The 18,602-nt window shown below is 37.0% G+C and overlaps 1 protein-coding gene across 1 annotated transcript in view; it reads right to left on the reverse strand.

The window, feature by feature from the left end:
* Positions 1-1,828: 1,828 nt before the first annotated feature.
* LOC107678015 (ephrin-B3-like) overlaps positions 1,829-18,602 on the reverse strand; it is a 49,838-nt gene continuing 33,064 nt past the window's right edge. Inside the window, exons 3-5 of the mRNA XM_016473111.1 lie at positions 7,772-7,864; positions 7,504-7,566; positions 1,829-4,663 (exon numbers count right to left, since the gene is read on the reverse strand). Coding sequence (XP_016328597.1) covers positions 4,233-4,663; positions 7,504-7,566; positions 7,772-7,864 — 587 coding nt within the window. The 3' untranslated portion in view covers positions 1,829-4,232. The remainder of the gene's footprint in view (positions 4,664-7,503; positions 7,567-7,771; positions 7,865-18,602) is intronic.

Below are 18,602 nucleotides of genomic sequence, written 5' to 3' on the forward strand. Positions count from 1 at the left end.
TTGATTTAGTGGGCGGACTTGACGGGGGCAACACATCAAACACTGATATAGAGAGATGAACCAAGAAGGAAGACAGAACGAGTGAAACCGGGAGGGGAAGGGAATGACTGTGCCATTAAAATGCCAGTGATGTCATCAAGCACTTATTATGAGCCAGCAGCGAACCGTATCGAGTCAATGGACAAACAGAGTAACAACAGAGCTGGAATGTGGGAAGATATTATGAGATCAAGTGAGCGAGAAGGAATAAGTAAAGAGGGAAATCTAACAAAGAAATGCCAAAAACAGCATAAAATAACAAGTAGTGGTAAAAACACCCTCTGGGAGTTTTGAGAACCACTGTTATAAAGGTGAATGATAGCCACGATTAACCAGCTCAGAGGCGAGTTTTTTAGTTTTATCAGCGAGTTTTACTGCATGGAATGTAATTTTTATTTGATAGAGTGTCTGGGTTGGAAAGAGAGAGAAAAGAAAGAAAAAGAAAAAGAGTAAGGGAACAGGTGCACCAAACAGTTTTCCCCCAATGTCTTATCTCAACATCTTTTTAAACATATTAACATGAAATCATCATTGTTTATAGAAATACTGTTGAGTTAGTTAGAAACAGTCTTTATCACAACTCAGTATCAAGGCATCTCAAATGATGATATTAGGTTAGCTGATAAATGTAAACAAATAAAAGTGTAACAGCCAGTACTGAATAACTACGTAAAATGTAAAATGCTAAAACAGGGTTTGGTGTCATTATGTGGTCACTATTGGAATTTTTTGGTAGGTATTGAAATGCTTTGGGTGGCAACATTAACCAGGCCAGATGGCTCGCCTTTGCTAAACAGAGAAGCTGGACAAAGAAAAAACAAAATCCGGCCTAACCCATGGCCTGGCTAGCCGAGGAAGTGCTTTACATCTTTTAAAATGTAGGCAGCAGAGTATATCACATGATGCTGGTGTGAAGAAGAAATTATACATTTACAAAGAAACACCAAAATAAAGTATGAAAAAGCCTGACAATGGTTCCTCCAGGCCTGCAGGGGGCAGCAGTTCAGAAATGCATCTCTCTTGAATACCGCAGTATAAAAACTCATTCAAATAATGACACAACAGTCTCTGGCTGCATCCGAAATTGCATATTTTCCTACTATATAGTAGGCGAAAAAGAGCATGGGACAAAGGAAGTATGTCCAAACTCACAGTACTCATAAAACAGAAGGGAAAAGTACCCAGATGACCTACTACGTCCGGTGAGATTCTGAAGCGTGCATACATCCAGATGACATTCATACTATATAGAACACACTTTTTCAGTGGTCGCGAAGTAATTACTTATTCAAAATAAGTACCTACTCAAGAGAGTATGCGATTTCGGACGCAGCCATTGTAAATGGTTGTACATAAGAAAAAAAATCTGGAAAATATATGCAGTGAAAATAAATATCCTGTCCATTCAGAATTAACAAGTATCAATTATTTCGCAGACATAACTCAAAAACAAAGCGTAATAAAGCTCTGCTCTTAGATATTCAATTTACTTGCTAATAAAAATCAATGTGTTTCAAAGATTTTATGCCTTAAGTGATTTAAACAAATACAGGATGACCAGTGTAATCTGATTCCCGAACAAATGACTCACTTACTTAAAAGTTATAATTTTTTAGTTATTTTCATCTTAAGGCTTGTGAGACACCTCAGTGTGGTTCCTGACTCAATATTCATATGACAATGTGCAGATAAAGATACACGTTTTTTTTTTTGTAATTGGTGGTATTTTATAAAAAACTAATTAAAGATGTTAAAAATATGAAAATCTTACCACTTTTTTGACATGTTTAGTTTTTTATTTAATACACAGTTAGGACTAATTGGATTGAATTTATGTCACCACTAAAAACTCTGGCAACAGACTGATAAAGACAGTAAATGCCATAAAAATCACACCTCTTCCCCCCCCAATGTCTTTATTCAGAGGTCCTGAAAGAATAGTCACTGGAGCAGTTAAGGGGAATCAGAACCACAATTGATAATTCCTTGCAGTTCCCAACGCTAGTTACCATTGAGGGTTACCACGGACACAAGCAGGGTAGGTTGGATAAAACTGAATTTGTTTTCCTTAATTTAGATTACTCTCATTTGCTCAATCTACAAACGAATTAACACTGTCGAAAGTAATGAAATGGGAAGAACAAAAACATAAAAAATACATTAACAGAAATAAGTAAAATGATAAATGTGCCATTTCTGGTTGTTAGTCATTTGTGGTAATGACGGCAAGAAATCCTTAAATCAACGTGGGCAGAGAGAAGTCTGAACCAGAAAGCTCAGGTCACTCCGGCCGGTAACATCCTGTCTCTTCTTACATCTCACGATGATGTCATGTCTCATCCAGAGAAATAACTCAGGTGAACTGTGGACCTGAAGCCTCATGCTGGCACAGGGTGATAATGTCAGAGATGGTTTGGAGACATCGCCCGAAATGTGATGAGAGTCGAGACGAGATTGTAACCAAGCAACGGATATGTGTAACACTCAAGAGGATGTGGAGAGTTTGTGATTGAGTTAATTTAGATGCACAGGCTGTCTTAGTCCTACTGTCTTCGGCCTGAACCACAATGCTCTGAGCAACATACCAACGCACAGCTGGAGTCCCTCTGTGGGGGTTAACACATGAAAACACAAACTGCTGTAATGTGGATGTGCGTGTTAAGTGTGTATAAGTTTGGCATTGTGTGTCTAGGGTAAGTGAGCAGTTTATCATGGCATACACAGTACTTCAAAAGGCCGGGCAGAGACTCCCGCGCACCGCTGAAGGGTTTTTCTTTGACCGCTTAACTTTGACCTCCAATCTCAGAAGAGTCTCCATCTGAAACAGTTGATCGTCCGTCTACACCTCCTCCACATGTGATTCCTGCTGCTCACATAAAAATGTTTAAAAAACCTCAAAAACAAACAACCGGGTGCTGAGGAGCTGCAATAGGAAGCTGATGAAATCGAAGGAATGAAAAACTGTTTCTTTGATGCTTAATAAATAAATCAGATGGAGGTCCGAGTTCAGAACAGACAAACATTTACAATCAGATGAACTTAGAAAAACAAAAAGAGGGGCGAATTCACTAAACAGTTGCGCTACTTTTACGCCCGGTACACTCGGCGTCTCATTCACTAGCCACACGCAATCCAGTTTAACAAGTGCTTTTTGCAATGGAATAGTGTTTAAAAAATTTCAGTGAATTATTCAATAATTTTTGCCTTTTCCGCGCAAACACGCCTCCTTTCTATGCAAATTAGTCTTATTTTAGAATGCACAAACATTCTATTATAGTTCCAACTAAGCTAAAAAAAGCTTGATTCTGCCAACTACACTAAAAATTTTAGATTGTTCCAAAGCGCAAGGATTATTGAATTCAGTGTCTTCATCAGATTCCGTCAAAAGACATCCGGTATTCAAAACCGCCTAAAAAGACGCAGTTGAGCTAATATTTAAAAAAGATGATTGTATAAAATGTCTAGTGACAATGGCAGCGATAATTCATCAAATGATGATCAAATAATGAAAAAAGCTTTTGAAATGGAAACATATCTAGTCAAAACCGTTTTTGGCATTTTAAAGTGTCAGTCCGTTTTCTGGATCTTAGCGATACTGTACAGTACCAGTAAAGTACGCCAGATTGCACCAGTCCGCAGGTGGCGAATTGTGGCGTGGAGATGGTGTTTAGATTTTTTGGGCGCGTTTTTATTGTTAGTGAATGGACCACTAAAACAATGCATGTGTAAATAAACGACGCAATCAGCCAGTGCACTTTCTTAGTGAATTTCCCCCCGAGGGTAAAAATGTAAGAAGTACTTATATTATTTATACAGGTATTCTTTTTTATGAATCACTCTTTACTGTTTGGTTTTGAGGATAAGCACAATAACTCAATTTCAACCATCAGAATGGACGTATAAACTCATCTCCAACAAGCGTGTGACGTACATTCACTTGCACCTGAGTACATGTGAAATCTGTGATCCGCCCGACACACACACACACACACACACACACACACACACACACTTGTAAATAAATGCAAACGCTGCTATGACATAAAAGCTTGATTTACCACTTTCCTAGAACTCAACTTCACATCCAAGTTCTAGTATCACGTATAGGCTCTTAAATATAGAGTCACTTGGACACAGCACATGTGTGTGAGGTACCATCAATTCTGGATGGGTTGTCTGCATGTTCTCTGATCTCATACTTTGTAGTAAATATTGGCTGGACTCTGAGGAGGCATCTCTTGAACGATGTAGACGGGGTGTCCGTAATCGCCGCTGACTTTTTCGTAATGGGGGCAGTACGCCGAGTCAGAGGTCTGCAGGGGAATGATGATATCACTGGGCTCTGAGCCAATATTGTTGCCCCCGCCGGCCCCCATAGCTGCCCCGCAGGAGTTGCCTCTCTTTGGGGTAAGAGAGGAGAGCGTAAGGGCAGGATGGTGAGTTTCGGAGTGCTTGGCCTTCCGTCGCCGGTAACACACGACAGCGATCACTACGGCGATCAGGAGGATGAAGGCTCCCCCGGCACCGCCGGCGATTAGGGCGATGTTAGAGACAGACACGGCCCCGCTGTCTCCCCTCTCACCGGCCTCACCTTCATCACCTGCTTTAGAGCCACTTTCTGTATCTGAAACAGAAAAGAGCTGATAAATCAACAACCCGACTTCTGAAGCTCACTTGCTTTTTGGCTTTATCTTCTACGACAAACATCCTGATAGTATTTAGATTAGATTAGATTTAATCCATAAATAGCTTTGATTTCAGCCGGCTTGAGTTCAAATATGCATCGTGTTTGGCTTTAACACTGCCGGTTCCTCAAATGTTTACCTTATGGAGCTCAACCAGTGCAGTCTGAGCCTCCAAGAAAAAAAAAATCAATTACAAAACGCACTAGACAGTGCGTTAACATGACAACAGATGCATATGCATATGGCATCAAGGCTAATACGTAAATGCAGTTGAAAGAAGTGTATTTTATTTTCATAATAAAAATTGTTTACTTGGCATCTTTCTGAGCCTGGGTTAACATTCTATTTTAGTGCTATTTTAGTTATTTATATACTATTGCAATATTTATTATTATTTTGAATAAGCTTTTATTATTTTCATTTTGACATGCTTTTTATTTTATTTAGCTTTAATACAAAATTATTTCAGTAGAGATTTAGAGAAGTGTATTATTAAATTTGTTTTATTTTAGTAATAGTTTAGTTATTTAGTAATTTTTTTGTTAAATTTTTTCATCTAATATTTATGTTTTATTTCAACTTAATTTCAATTAACCAAAATGGCTTTTTAATAGTTAGTTTTAGTTAATTTACAAACATGCAATTCACATATCTTAGCTGTAGTCACAAGTCTAGTGCGTGCTACTCATGACATACAGAACTGTTATGCTCACAGGGACCCAGGTTTGAGTCTGACTTGGGTCATGTACCCAACCCATTTCCCTTCTCTCTCCCTCCACTTTCCTGTCAACTGTCCACTGTCCTATACAGTAAAGGAAAAAAGCCAATAAAAATAAACAATAAAACAATAAATATTTAATGAAGCAACCATTATTTCGTTCACGATTGGCTGTCTGTTGCTAAACATTTTTGCTGTTTCACTCTGGGTTAGTACCTCTTCCAGGGCAAGGATTCATAATCCAGGTGCAGTGCTAACATCTTTTCAAAATTACAAAAGTGAAACGTTGCTTAACGCAGGATTAAAAGTGGCCTTAATCCAGGGTTAAAAAAAAACAGATGTTAAGCCAGGGTTAAGCTCATAAGCGAATGTGAAAGTGTCCCGCATTATTTCAGACTTGTACCTGGGATTCTGTTGCTGGGACGGCCTGGATCAGGTTTGGGTTTTGGGGGAAGGCCATATGCGGCTATGAAAGCAAAAAAGTGATTATATGATGACAAACGCTCAGAACATTTTGATGCAAAGTTCAAGTGCTTCTATTATGAGCAGGAGCAAGTGTTTGCTTGTATTGACACAATGTTTATTGATTTTTGACTCAGGAGCCAATATTGTTGCCCCCGCCGGCCCCCATAGCTGCCCCGCAGGAGTTGCCTCTCTTTGGGGTAAGAGAGGAGAGCGTAAGGGCAGGATGGTGAGTTTCGGAGTGCTTGGCCTTCCGTCGCCGGTAACACACGACAGCGATCACTACGGCGATCAGGAGGATGAAGGCTCCCCCGGCACCGCCGGCGATTAGGGCGATGTTAGAGACAGACACGGCCCCGCTGTCTCCCCTCTCACCGGCCTCACCTTCATCACCTGCTTTAGAGCCACTTTCTGTATCTGAAACAGAAAAGAGCTGATAAATCAACAACCCGACTTCTGAAGCTCACTTGCTTTTTGGCTTTATCTTCTACGACAAACATCCTGATAGTATTTAGATTAGATTAGATTTAATCCATAAATAGCTTTGATTTCAGCCGGCTTGAGTTCAAATATGCATCGTGTTTGGCTTTAACACTGCCGGTTCCTCAAATGTTTACCTTATGGAGCTCAACCAGTGCAGTCTGAGCCTCCAAGAAAAAAAAAATCAATTACAAAACGCACTAGACAGTGCGTTAACATGACAACAGATGCATATGCATATGGCATCAAGGCTAATACGTAAATGCAGTTGAAAGAAGTGTATTTTATTTTCATAATAAAAATTGTTTACTTGGCATCTTTCTGAGCCTGGGTTAACATTCTATTTTAGTGCTATTTTAGTTATTTATATACTATTGCAATATTTATTATTATTTTGAATAAGCTTTTATTATTTTCATTTTGACATGCTTTTTATTTTATTTAGCTTTAATACAAAATTATTTCAGTAGAGATTTAGAGAAGTGTATTATTAAATTTGTTTTATTTTAGTAATAGTTTAGTTATTTAGTAATTTTTTTGTTAAATTTTTTCATCTAATATTTATGTTTTATTTCAACTTAATTTCAATTAACCAAAATGGCTTTTTAATAGTTAGTTTTAGTTAATTTACAAACATGCAATTCACATATCTTAGCTGTAGTCACAAGTCTAGTGCGTGCTACTCATGACATACAGAACTGTTATGCTCACAGGGACCCAGGTTTGAGTCTGACTTGGGTCATGTACCCAACCCATTTCCCTTCTCTCTCCCTCCACTTTCCTGTCAACTGTCCACTGTCCTATACAGTAAAGGAAAAAAGCCAATAAAAATAAACAATAAAACAATAAATATTTAATGAAGCAACCATTATTTCGTTCACGATTGGCTGTCTGTTGCTAAACATTTTTGCTGTTTCACTCTGGGTTAGTACCTCTTCCAGGGCAAGGATTCATAATCCAGGTGCAGTGCTAACATCTTTTCAAAATTACAAAAGTGAAACGTTGCTTAACGCAGGATTAAAAGTGGCCTTAATCCAGGGTTAAAAAAAAACAGATGTTAAGCCAGGGTTAAGCTCATAAGCGAATGTGAAAGTGTCCCGCATTATTTCAGACTTGTACCTGGGATTCTGTTGCTGGGACGGCCTGGATCAGGTTTGGGTTTTGGGGGAAGGCCATATGCGGCTATGAAAGCAAAAAAGTGATTATATGATGACAAACGCTCAGAACATTTTGATGCAAAGTTCAAGTGCTTCTATTATGAGCAGGAGCAAGTGTTTGCTTGTATTGACACAATGTTTATTGATTTTTGACTCAGTCAAGAACTCAGTTTGTTTCAGTGCTTAGGTTCATTCATTGATGTGTTTTTGGAGGTGATGATGATACTCACTCTGTCCCACTTTGAGAACCAGCTTCATCCCTCGTGTCACACAAACGCCTCCTCTCATGCTGTCGATCCCTTCTTTTGTACCGTCAGAGGTAGCTTTGGAAAAAAGATGAAAAAACATAATATCAATGTCAAGGTTTTTTCAGCATTTCCATTGGTGTGAAACGACGGCTCACTGGAACTCTGTGACTTAGCAACAAAACACTGGTTTATGACTCTCCATTACTTCACAGCAATGTGCAGCCACTCACTCATATAAAGGAAAAGCAAGCATAACTGGCAATTTTTATGAATACAGAACACACTGGTGTCCCATTACTTTTTAAATTATTTATCAGAGGCACAAATCCATATTCTTGTTGTGACAACTATGAGACATTCTTGACAGACTAATATAACCTAACCTAGCATGAAATGTAATTATTTTATTTATTAATATTAAAATGATACAAGTTTTGATATAATCTGTTCAAGTGACATTTGTTTCATTGTAGTAAGTCAAGTTAGGTTTATTTGTACAGTGTTTTAAACAATACACATTGTTTCAAAGTAGCTTTTCAGACTGGATTACTATATCATGAATGTATCATAATTGTGATGTAAAATGGTTAGTTCAAAATCTTGTACCACAAGCTAATTTTCTTTGAAAGTTACTCCATAATTTTTTACTAAAATGTAATTTTAAAACTGGCAATTAAAAAAATTCTAAAAGCAACATTTAGCTGATTTCCATGTTTCACACACAATCCTGATACCACATGGTTTTCCCGCAAAACCCTAGAAGTAATATCATTTGATTCCCTTCTGCAGCATGAGGGGAAATAAATAAACTCAATCCATTTTCTTAATTTTGAGTGCATTCATTAAGCTCAACCTTTATAAACAACTTTGTTTTTGATAATTGGTTAATGCCTGATTATACAAAACAAAATCTCACAAATCAGGAAAGTCCGATTTTTTGTAACAGGGTTGGAAGCTTCACAAATCTTCTAAGTTGAACAGAAAATAAACAGCTCATGTTATATTTAGTTTGACCTGCAGCTGACGATCAACACCTTCTGAAGGCTCAGCGCTGCTTTCACTCACCATTTGTTGAAAAATGACTTCATGTAATGAATGTCATGCCCTTTTTTTTACTGAGTTGTTTACTTTCTAATTAATTTAAATTAATGGCAGTTTAATGAAGTTCAATTTTAAATGAGTTTTATTCAGTCATTATCACTTTTGTTGCAAAATATAAGTAAACCTTATGGTTGCCAATTAATTAAAAATGTTAACTGAATGAACTGCATTAAATGCTGATAAATTAATCAGATCAATGAAAATAAATAAAAAATCAATTCATTATATGAAATATCAATGTTTGCAGAGAAAAACCTCCAAAATGAAGATTGCGTCAGTAAATCATTAAACGGACAAACACAAAAAGTTGCTTTGGAAGTCAATATTTCCATATCAATTAACATATTTCTTTGAGTTTGTCATTGCAACTGAGGTGGTCCACACAGGATGTGTTCCTGTATGCCAGCGCACTTCTTGCCTATTTAGTACTTGCCTCTCTCCTGGCTGCTTTGTATAGGAAACTGTCTCTCAGGAATAACAGAGACTCGACCGCAACTATGTTGCCTTTTAACCATGTATACAATCATCCCTCAGTGCGCACACACACACACACAGACTCTGAAATACACAGTCATTGCATCTTCCAGCCTTCACATTACTAAATATTTCATAGGTGAGGTGCCTCTCTGCAAAACTTGGTACTTCATCCATGTAAGTCTGAATAACCCGGCATCCAGGCACTGAATACTGCATTCAAACAATGTTCAAGCTCCATCCCCATGGTACAAAGAGCTTCATCTTCAAACTTATTTTCCTTTGCAAATATAAAGGCAGTTCATGAGGACGATATTGAATTCCTCATTGCAGAAACACTTTGTATTCGATCCATTCAATATTTTATTGAACCCCTGAATGACACACCGTAGTTAATCCGCGGCGCTCACGTTACAAAGACTTTTTTCCCATCCAAAATATCTCGATTATTACGTTCTTAGGAAAACATTACGGCAGACAGCCGAGGAGCACATGACGACGAGGGGTGCCAGCAAACATTCAATAGCTTTTCTGCTTGAGGGTAACAGATTTATTTTAATGTGAAACTTGATAACAAGGAACTGAGGCTGGGCTCCGTATTTGCCGGTTGGCTAATGAATTTGAAGTTTATGTTCAAAGCACTTTTGTGCAATGATGTTTGCCACAGATTTAGGATATTTTCTGAATTCAATACAAATTAAGCTCTACGGACAGCATCCGTGACATGCTTTCAGTTACCACCCAAATTCAATTAGAGAAAAAAATTAATGAATTGTGTTTACGACAATGCACTTGCAATGAAAGCCCAAGGCACTTATATTAATACTTATAATCTAACTTCTCTATAAAAATGTGTTTGATTTGAGCTATAAAGAATCTAAATAATCCTTTTAAATGAAGCGAGGCTGATGAACCTCTTGTTGTGTGTTACTGTCTGTAAAATGTTTCTTATGCTCAACAAGGCTGCATTTGTTTGCTCAAAAATACAGTAACAACAGTAATATTGTGAATTATTATTACATAAAAAAAAAACTGTTTTCTATGTGAATATATTTAAAAATGTAATTTATTCCTGCGATGCAAAGCTGCATTTTCAGCATAATTTCTCCAGTCTTCAGTGTCACACGATCCTTCAGAAATAATTTGTATATGCCGGTTTGCAGCTCAAGAAACATTTCTCTTAATTATCAATGGTAAAAACAGTAGAGCTGCTTAACATTATGTGCATGGTCAGAATTCTTTGATGAATAGAAATCAAAATAACAGCATTTATTGGGAATAGAAATCTTTTGTGACATTAGAATGCCTTAACTGTCACTTTTGATGAATTGAATGCATCGGTGATGAATAGAAGCATTAATTATTAAAAACATCTTTCTGACCTTAAACTTTTGAATGGTAGTGTACTTCTTGTCTATGTGGTCTTTATGGTATAATTGGGCATACAAGTATACATGAGTAAAAAAAATTAATGTAACTTTGAACAGACAAGGTTAGTAACGTTAGTAAGGTTAGTATCATTTAACATATAGAAATGATCAAATCTTGTGGCTATACTTTTGAAAAAGTGTATTTTAAATAGATTTTTTTTGTTGTTGTTATATTTGAATCTATTCTGGTAGACTGCCTTGCTCCAACAGACCTCCATTATAAGTGCACTACTGAAAACACAATGATTTTCTGTGGCAATCGACAGCACGACACAGGTGCTGTCCATGGAGCTCAACTTGAATTAAACCCAGAAAACTTCTTTAAAATTCATGGACTACAAAACTTTGCAATTCACCTCAAAAAGGTCAAAAACATTACAACAAATTTATGTTAAAATCAAGAACAATGATGAAACCCTTGGATTTCATCCAAAGAGCCTCTTACAATAAAGCCAAATATTACATTTACCCAAAATGGACCTAAATAAAAATAATCTTTAGAGAATACACACAACGTATAAAAGATTCACCCCCTCACATGTAAACACACAGAAATACACACAAACACACACTCATGGACCGAATCCAAAAACATGACCTTTTTAGTGCTCACGGCAGTCATTAGTCAACACACTGGAGGTGTAGAAAAAAAATGATTCATCACCTAATGGCTCTCATTGTGTTCCTCACCTCCCTCGCTCTCTCTTTTCTCCCTCTAGGGATGCAGAGATGTTGAGTAAAGGTGTAAAAGCTGAACTTGATCAGCAGAGAGTGGAACAGAGAGTGTCATGATACCAAAATGTCAGTAGTCGAGGTTTCATGATTCTTGATGCCAATTTTGATACCACATCAAAAACTAATATGCTAATGAACAAAACACTTTACTTAAAAGCAAAATAAATATATAATTATTAATGAAAAAGGCATGTAGCTTTTACATATTTATCAATTAAAGGATTACTTCACTTCCAAATTAAAAATGTCCTGATAATTTACTCACCCCCATGTCATCCAAGATGATATTCTTGTCTTTCTTTCTTCAGAAATTAAGATGTTTGAGGAAAACATTCCAGGATTTTTCTCCATATAGTGGACTTCAATGGGACCCAAATTGCAGTTTCAATGCAGCTTCAAAGGGCTCTACACGATCCCAGCCAAGGAATAAGGGCCTTATCTAGTGAAACAATGTCATTTTCTAAAAAAAATTAAAATGTATATACTTTTTAACCACAAATGCAAAAAAAAAAAGTTTCAAATCTGCATTGAAACTGCAATTAGGACCTTCAACCCATTGGTCCCCATTGGAGTCCACTATACTGAGAAAAATCCTGGAATGTTTTCCTCAGTTTCTTTCATTTCTTTTTGACTGAAGAAAGAAAGACATGAACATCTTGGATGACATGGTGGTGAGTAAATTACCAGGAAATTTATATATCAGGAAACATACTCAAATAAAAAGCAATAGAACAAAAACAGAACAAATATAGAAATGAATAAGTATTTGATGTCAAGTAATCATCTAGAAATGACAAAATAAATAAATTAAATATATACCCAAAGTATGTTCAGGTTGACTAGTTTATTAGATTTTTATATGTATTTATATTTTATTCATGATTTAATTCATATTTATTTCACAAAAAACATTTGAATGTGAGCATCTGAAAGCAGCTGTAAGACTGAGCTATAAATACATTGAGTCTGCTGCAGTTTATCATTGACTTTTTACCAAAGTACCTGCATTTCTGATATCCCTAGAAGGAACTACGAGAAAAAAAAAAAAGAGGAAGAGGGTGAGCGGAAAGGTGAGTGGGCGTAGAAAAACAGTAGTCTGTTCTTATGATTGTTGTGGTAGACAAGAGGCCGTGGGTTTAAAAGGAAGATGAAAAGCAGACATGTCACACACTGCAGTGCAGACTTTACAGTCTACATGTTCTCTCGAGCAGTCGAAAAATCACAGACGAGAGAGAACAACGGATGACTTCGGTAATTGAGACGATGATCTGCGGTGATGTACAGAAAAGCATGTCTGGAACTGAGATGAAGGGGAAAAAAACAGGCAGAAGAACATTTTGAAACGGCCCACATACTGACCCGCTCCACCCCTCTCCCAAAATTCCCCAGCCCCCTAAACAACCCCCACCTGACAAAAGGGGATTGACCCACGATGACCAGTGATGGGAGCAACAACAGCTCGAAAAGATGGTTTTAACCCCCGACAAATAAGGCCAGCGGCCAAGTCAACCTTTTCAGCCCACTAGGAATTAGCACAATCTGTTTGGGCTGCACAAACCCAGAGTAATTTTCCCTAAGTAAGCTCAAGTTCCTGCTGGCAAGAGGGCATCCATGACCTCATTATCCTGCAGCTGTGCCAGGGCAGGCCTAAAGGGGGCAGCACACAATATGAGACACACTGGGTGTGTGTGAGAGATTATATGAGAACACATTCTTCCAATGACAGAAAATATCTCAGACAAAACCAAGCCAGAGCGGGACTGTTCAAGGACACCTCGGGAAATCACTTTAAATGTAGCTCAGTGTAACATAGGGACATATAATGATCTGAAAGTATGGGAATCTCATTATTAACCTTTTAATATGCCTTATGAATATTAATTAAGTGATATAATATTGGCCACCCGATTTGCTGAAAGATACACTGTATCACTGTAACATTTTTCAAAGTTCAAAACAAAACAAAACTATTGTTTCTTTACAAGAGAATACTATTTTAGTTTTTAGGGTTTAGAGCTATTTAATTCCAAAGTGTTGGAATTCCTGGTTCTGGAATTAACTCTAAAATCGATTCTTCACTGAATTATTTTTCGATTCTTTTTAGTTGCTTTGACTACGTTAGGGCTGCACAATTAATCGAATTTCTAATCGCGATTACAATTATGGATGCCACAATTACAAGTGCGAGAATGTACGATCGGCACTCAAACGTTCGGCCCCAAATTGCACATGTCTGTGTGTTCGTACCTGTGAGGTTGGCGGCAAATGTTGGATGGAGATTGTATGAGCCAGCGGGAAGCCTTCTGGGTAATTTAAACATTCTACAAGCCTAAAATGGCCTGTCAGAAATTAAAGGGAGGGGGTGTTGGTTTGAAGTCCAGCACGAGAGAAGTGTTCTGGTTCTTTTCAACAGTTATATTCTGGGCGTATATTTCAGGATGGTGAGGATTTCATGTAGTTTAATATAATTTGGTCTAATTAGGGTATTTAAGATTAGAAATGAATCCATACTGTTTTGACACTCCATATTTGGATGACAGACTCTGAATATTGTAACAAAAATGTCAGCGTCAGCAATAGACTGTGTGTGGTCAGGCATATTGTTGCCTATATATGTGACTGACCTTTCAATGATGAGCGGAAAGTAGAAATCAGCATGCTCGGCTGTTTAATAAGACATGCATGCTGTCAGTGGCTGTATAAGAATCACTATGTGTTTCAGGCAGTGAATCTGCGTACATGTATCTTATATTTTCCTCCTGTCAAATAAATTAGGCTTCTCAAATGAGAGAAATGAGGCTTGGCATTGCCGTCATGGTAACCAGGGCCTACTGGGGTAATGTGATGTGCCGTCTGTGCCAGATGGATGATGTTGATAAATGCTGCGGATTCGGAATAGGAAAAGCATGGGAAATGTCGAAATCAAAGATATTTGGGGTTTCTCATGATCTTAGGAGAAAGACTGCCAATGTTTGTGGGGTTTTTGGAGTTTGTGTGTGGTTTTCTTGCTGACAGGGATTACGTCTAAATCTGGCTTTTTGTAATGTAACAGCCAAAAGTAAATTTTTCATGGGTGAAAAAGTTGATCCTTATCTTGGTTTTCATCTGTTTTTCTTAGCATACACAGTATGTTTATGCATCTGTGTGTTGTGTATTTATAAGTTGTGTAAATGTAACCCAGCCCTCATAGTTTAGACTTAAAAGAGAAAAGATCAGATATTTTCTCTGTGTGTATTCCTGTATTTGATTTGGGTTATGCATGTGTTTGAGGGCATATATGTGTGTGTGTGTGTGTGTGTGTGTGTTCCCGTCTCTGATTGCTGTTTGTTTTATTTGCTTTGCTCCTTTAATCAGTGCTGAGGCCCCTGCAGTGAGCGGAAGGAAACCCCATCAGACAAGCCCAGTCTCCTAAGAAATAACAAAGCTACTCATCCGAACCTGTGGCTGTGCTTGTGAGACATTACCGTCTTATTTTATTTTGCTATTATATGTTACATTCGTAAAACTTGCATTAAAATGTCATTACTAGTTCAAAAGTTTGGGGCCAGTAACATTTTTTAAAGTCTCTTATTTTCACCAAAGCTGTGTTTATTTGAGCAACAATACACTGAAAACAGGAATATTGTGAAATGTAATTACAATATAAATGAACTGTTTTGTATTTTAATATATTTTGAAATGTATTTTATTTCTGTGATGCAAAGCTGAATTTTCAGCATCATTACTTCAGTCTTCAGCGTCACAGGATCCTTCAGAAATCATTCTAATATGCTGATTTGTTGCTCAAGAAACATTTCTGATTATTATCAATGTTGAAAACAGTTGTGATGCTTAATATTTTTGTGGAAATGGTGATAATTTTTTTCAGGATTTTTCAATGTATCAATGTAGTTCAAAAGATCAGCATTAAAAAAAAATGGAATTATTAGATTTTTTTCACTGTCACATAATCAGTAAATAGAAGTATTATTTCTTATTTATTTTTTTATAAATAAAATAAAATAAAATAAAACCTGAGTAAGTAGTTGAGATTGTGTGAATGTATACCAGCTCTGATGGTGACAATCACGGCTGGACTGTCTCTGAAAAACTCTTTCTCGGTTCGGACTGAAAAGTTGCATAGCTTTCCTGCAATCACATCCCTAAAAACTGCTCTAGTGCCCACTACCTTCTGCACCTACAAAGACACACACACACAACAAAGTAGTAAACAAACTATTTCCCCCTCATTTGAGTATCTATTATTTAAGGACAGCATAAAATGTTGACTTCAAAATCTTTTAGGCACAGTTTCACTTTAGCTTCATTAAAATGATAATGGTGATCCCAGTGATGGTGGAATAGCATCAGGAAATCTATTTCTTTCATCAAACGCTGCCCTGTATGAGGTCAACATTTACATTTGTTCAGATACTTGATCTGACACTTGAAGAGGAGTTTCACTGGTGTAATAAAACCAGTTAATTTAGGTATTACACAAAACATTTTATAGTGTGTAAAATAAGGCTGCACAATTAATCGAGTTTCTAATTGTGATTACAATTATGGATGCCACAATTACATAATCGTTCAAAGCGCCAATTAATCGTTCAAAGTCCACTTATGTTATTCTGCGTCCTTAAGATGCGTTTTTTTCTTTCTACATGTTATCTTAAGGGTTTTCCATTGTTTTAATTTTAGTTTTAGTATAACATTATAATACCATTCATATTTTTACTTTTTTTTATAGTTGAAAGAAGAAACCAATCTGATGTATAGTTGACATTTGAGGCTTAATACTATAGAAAAGCACTAAAGGTTTTTCAGTAAGAGTGTTTTCATCTTGTTTATTTTCATATAAAAATACGGCATGCAGTTGCATCAAACAATGGTATAAACATCATTCAATGTAAATTGTGATAATCGTAATTAACAATCACAATTACAATTTCAAGGGAATAATTGACAATTATGATTTTTGTCATAATCGTGCAGCCCTAGACTGCGTTATGAAGGCTTACTTCCTTTTGCAAATCACGTCTACTCACCATAAACATTTTTTTTAACAGAATCATTGAAACAAACCTTCTGAAAGAACTGGTTTCTGGAAACAAATCTAACTTATCACTATTCCCAAATGACTAAGAGGCTATTAAAGAAGAACTGATTCTCTTCGATGGAATTGATTCCAATTTTAGTAACTGATTCTTAATTCCCAACACTTTGGAATCGAGGAACCATTTCAAATGTAAAAGGAATCAAATCAAGTTTACTAGCAATTTCGAAGTGAAACTTTTTTTTTTACATCACATTGTTTTCAGTGTGGCACTAAACATTGTAGGATTACCACTTACTGCTTGTTTGTCAAAAAGCTTTCTTTAGTGTGTCCTGAAGCTGGAAGATGGGAACGTAAACGTTTTTCCAAAGGTCAAAACCATATTGGACCAAAACATCACCTTTTGACTATGGGAATGCAATGAACTTTGCAAAAGAGTTCAGATGTTCTGGTTTTCGGGCCTGATCTGTAACACATAAAGTCCTGTCATGCAGTGGATTGTGGTTAAACAAGTCTCTTTCATCTGCCGCTACGCAGATGTGATGCACTAAGTGAGCGCGTTTATGAGGAACAGTTGTTCTATTGCTTCACTGAGCTGTGCAATGATTGGATGAATAGCTTAAAAGGATAGTTCACCCAAAATCAAGATTCTGTCATCATTAGGGGCTTTCGCACCGCGTAGTTCTAGGAACTTAGTTCTAGGAACTAGCCAGCAGGGTAGTTCCTAGAGAACCAATTTCTCCCTCGGGCCGTTTTCCTGGTTGCATTCGCACCGGCAGCAGGAACTCTGAAGCAATGTCTTTTTATAATGGAGATGTAAACGCACAATTTATGCGATTGCAAGAGCAAAAAGTTGGGCTAAGAGACTAATTTTTTCATGACAACTTGCAGTGTTACATATCATCGAAGCTGAGAAAAGAACACAACGCTGCAGGTAAATGGCGTTATCGCTGTTTTCCATGTTCGTGGAGTAAATATGTTTACATGGCTTTTTAAAAATGCCGGGTGGCCGGTGTTTCGAGTGCGTTTGGCCAATCAGCGTATACTTACGTCACTGATAGTTCATATAGAACTGTTGTAGACCCTACTCTGAAGTAGGAGCTAATTTAGTTCCTCCAAAAAGCGTTAAGTGGGCAGTTCCACAATCCACAATTAGACTATGAAAAGGTTCCGGCGGTGCGAAAGGCCCTATTTATTCACCCTAATGTCGTTTAAAGTTTAAAATTATTCATTGGAGCACAAAAGATGATATTCTGAAGAATGTTCAGCTGTTTTTAGACATATAATGAAAATCAGTGGGACCCACTGAAAAGAAACAGTCATTCAGTTTTGGATCAACATGAGGAAATTATGACAATTTTCATTTTGGGTAAGCTATCCCTTTAAGTGAGCACTTTGCTGATTGGTAACACGCTTTACCATGATGTCACTGAATGGACGTTACTGCTTTTAAAACCTCCTGGACAGTTTATACTTATGAATTCAGAAATCATAATTATAATAACTAACAATTTTAGCTGAGAAAAAAAAAAAAAAACCGATTCGGACAATATAATTTTAATTAAATAAATTTTTGTTGTTGTTTTGTTTTTTTGCTTTTCCACTATTTCTTTTTTTATAACTCTTTATAGGAAATGTCAAAAAGAAAAACAGACAAACAAACAAACAAACTGCACTTGTCTAGCAATTTCATGGGGTGTTTAATTATGACCAATACCAATTTTCTTCCGCTGTGATTCTTTAATTAACGCCTCCAAGTCAAGGCTCAAAGAAAATCCCAAGTATCTCCAGTGGTAATAACAACATCGTGGTGACGTCCGTCATTCCGGCTTGTCTTGAAGGCAGCATGTGAGTGACAGTCCAGTCTCTATGGAAACAGGGCTAAAATCCCACAGCTGTAATCTTAAATGTCATCTTTGGTGAGCAATTGACAGGTATTAACAGCTAATCCTGTCTGACATCCTCTCCCCACACACACACACACACACACACACACACACACACACACACACACACACACACACACACACACACACAC

This window comes from Sinocyclocheilus anshuiensis, unplaced genomic scaffold, assembly GCF_001515605.1.
Source record: "Sinocyclocheilus anshuiensis isolate Anshui unplaced genomic scaffold, SAMN03320099.WGS_v1.1 scaffold260, whole genome shotgun sequence".
Taxonomy (NCBI): Eukaryota; Metazoa; Chordata; class Actinopteri; order Cypriniformes; family Cyprinidae; genus Sinocyclocheilus; species Sinocyclocheilus anshuiensis.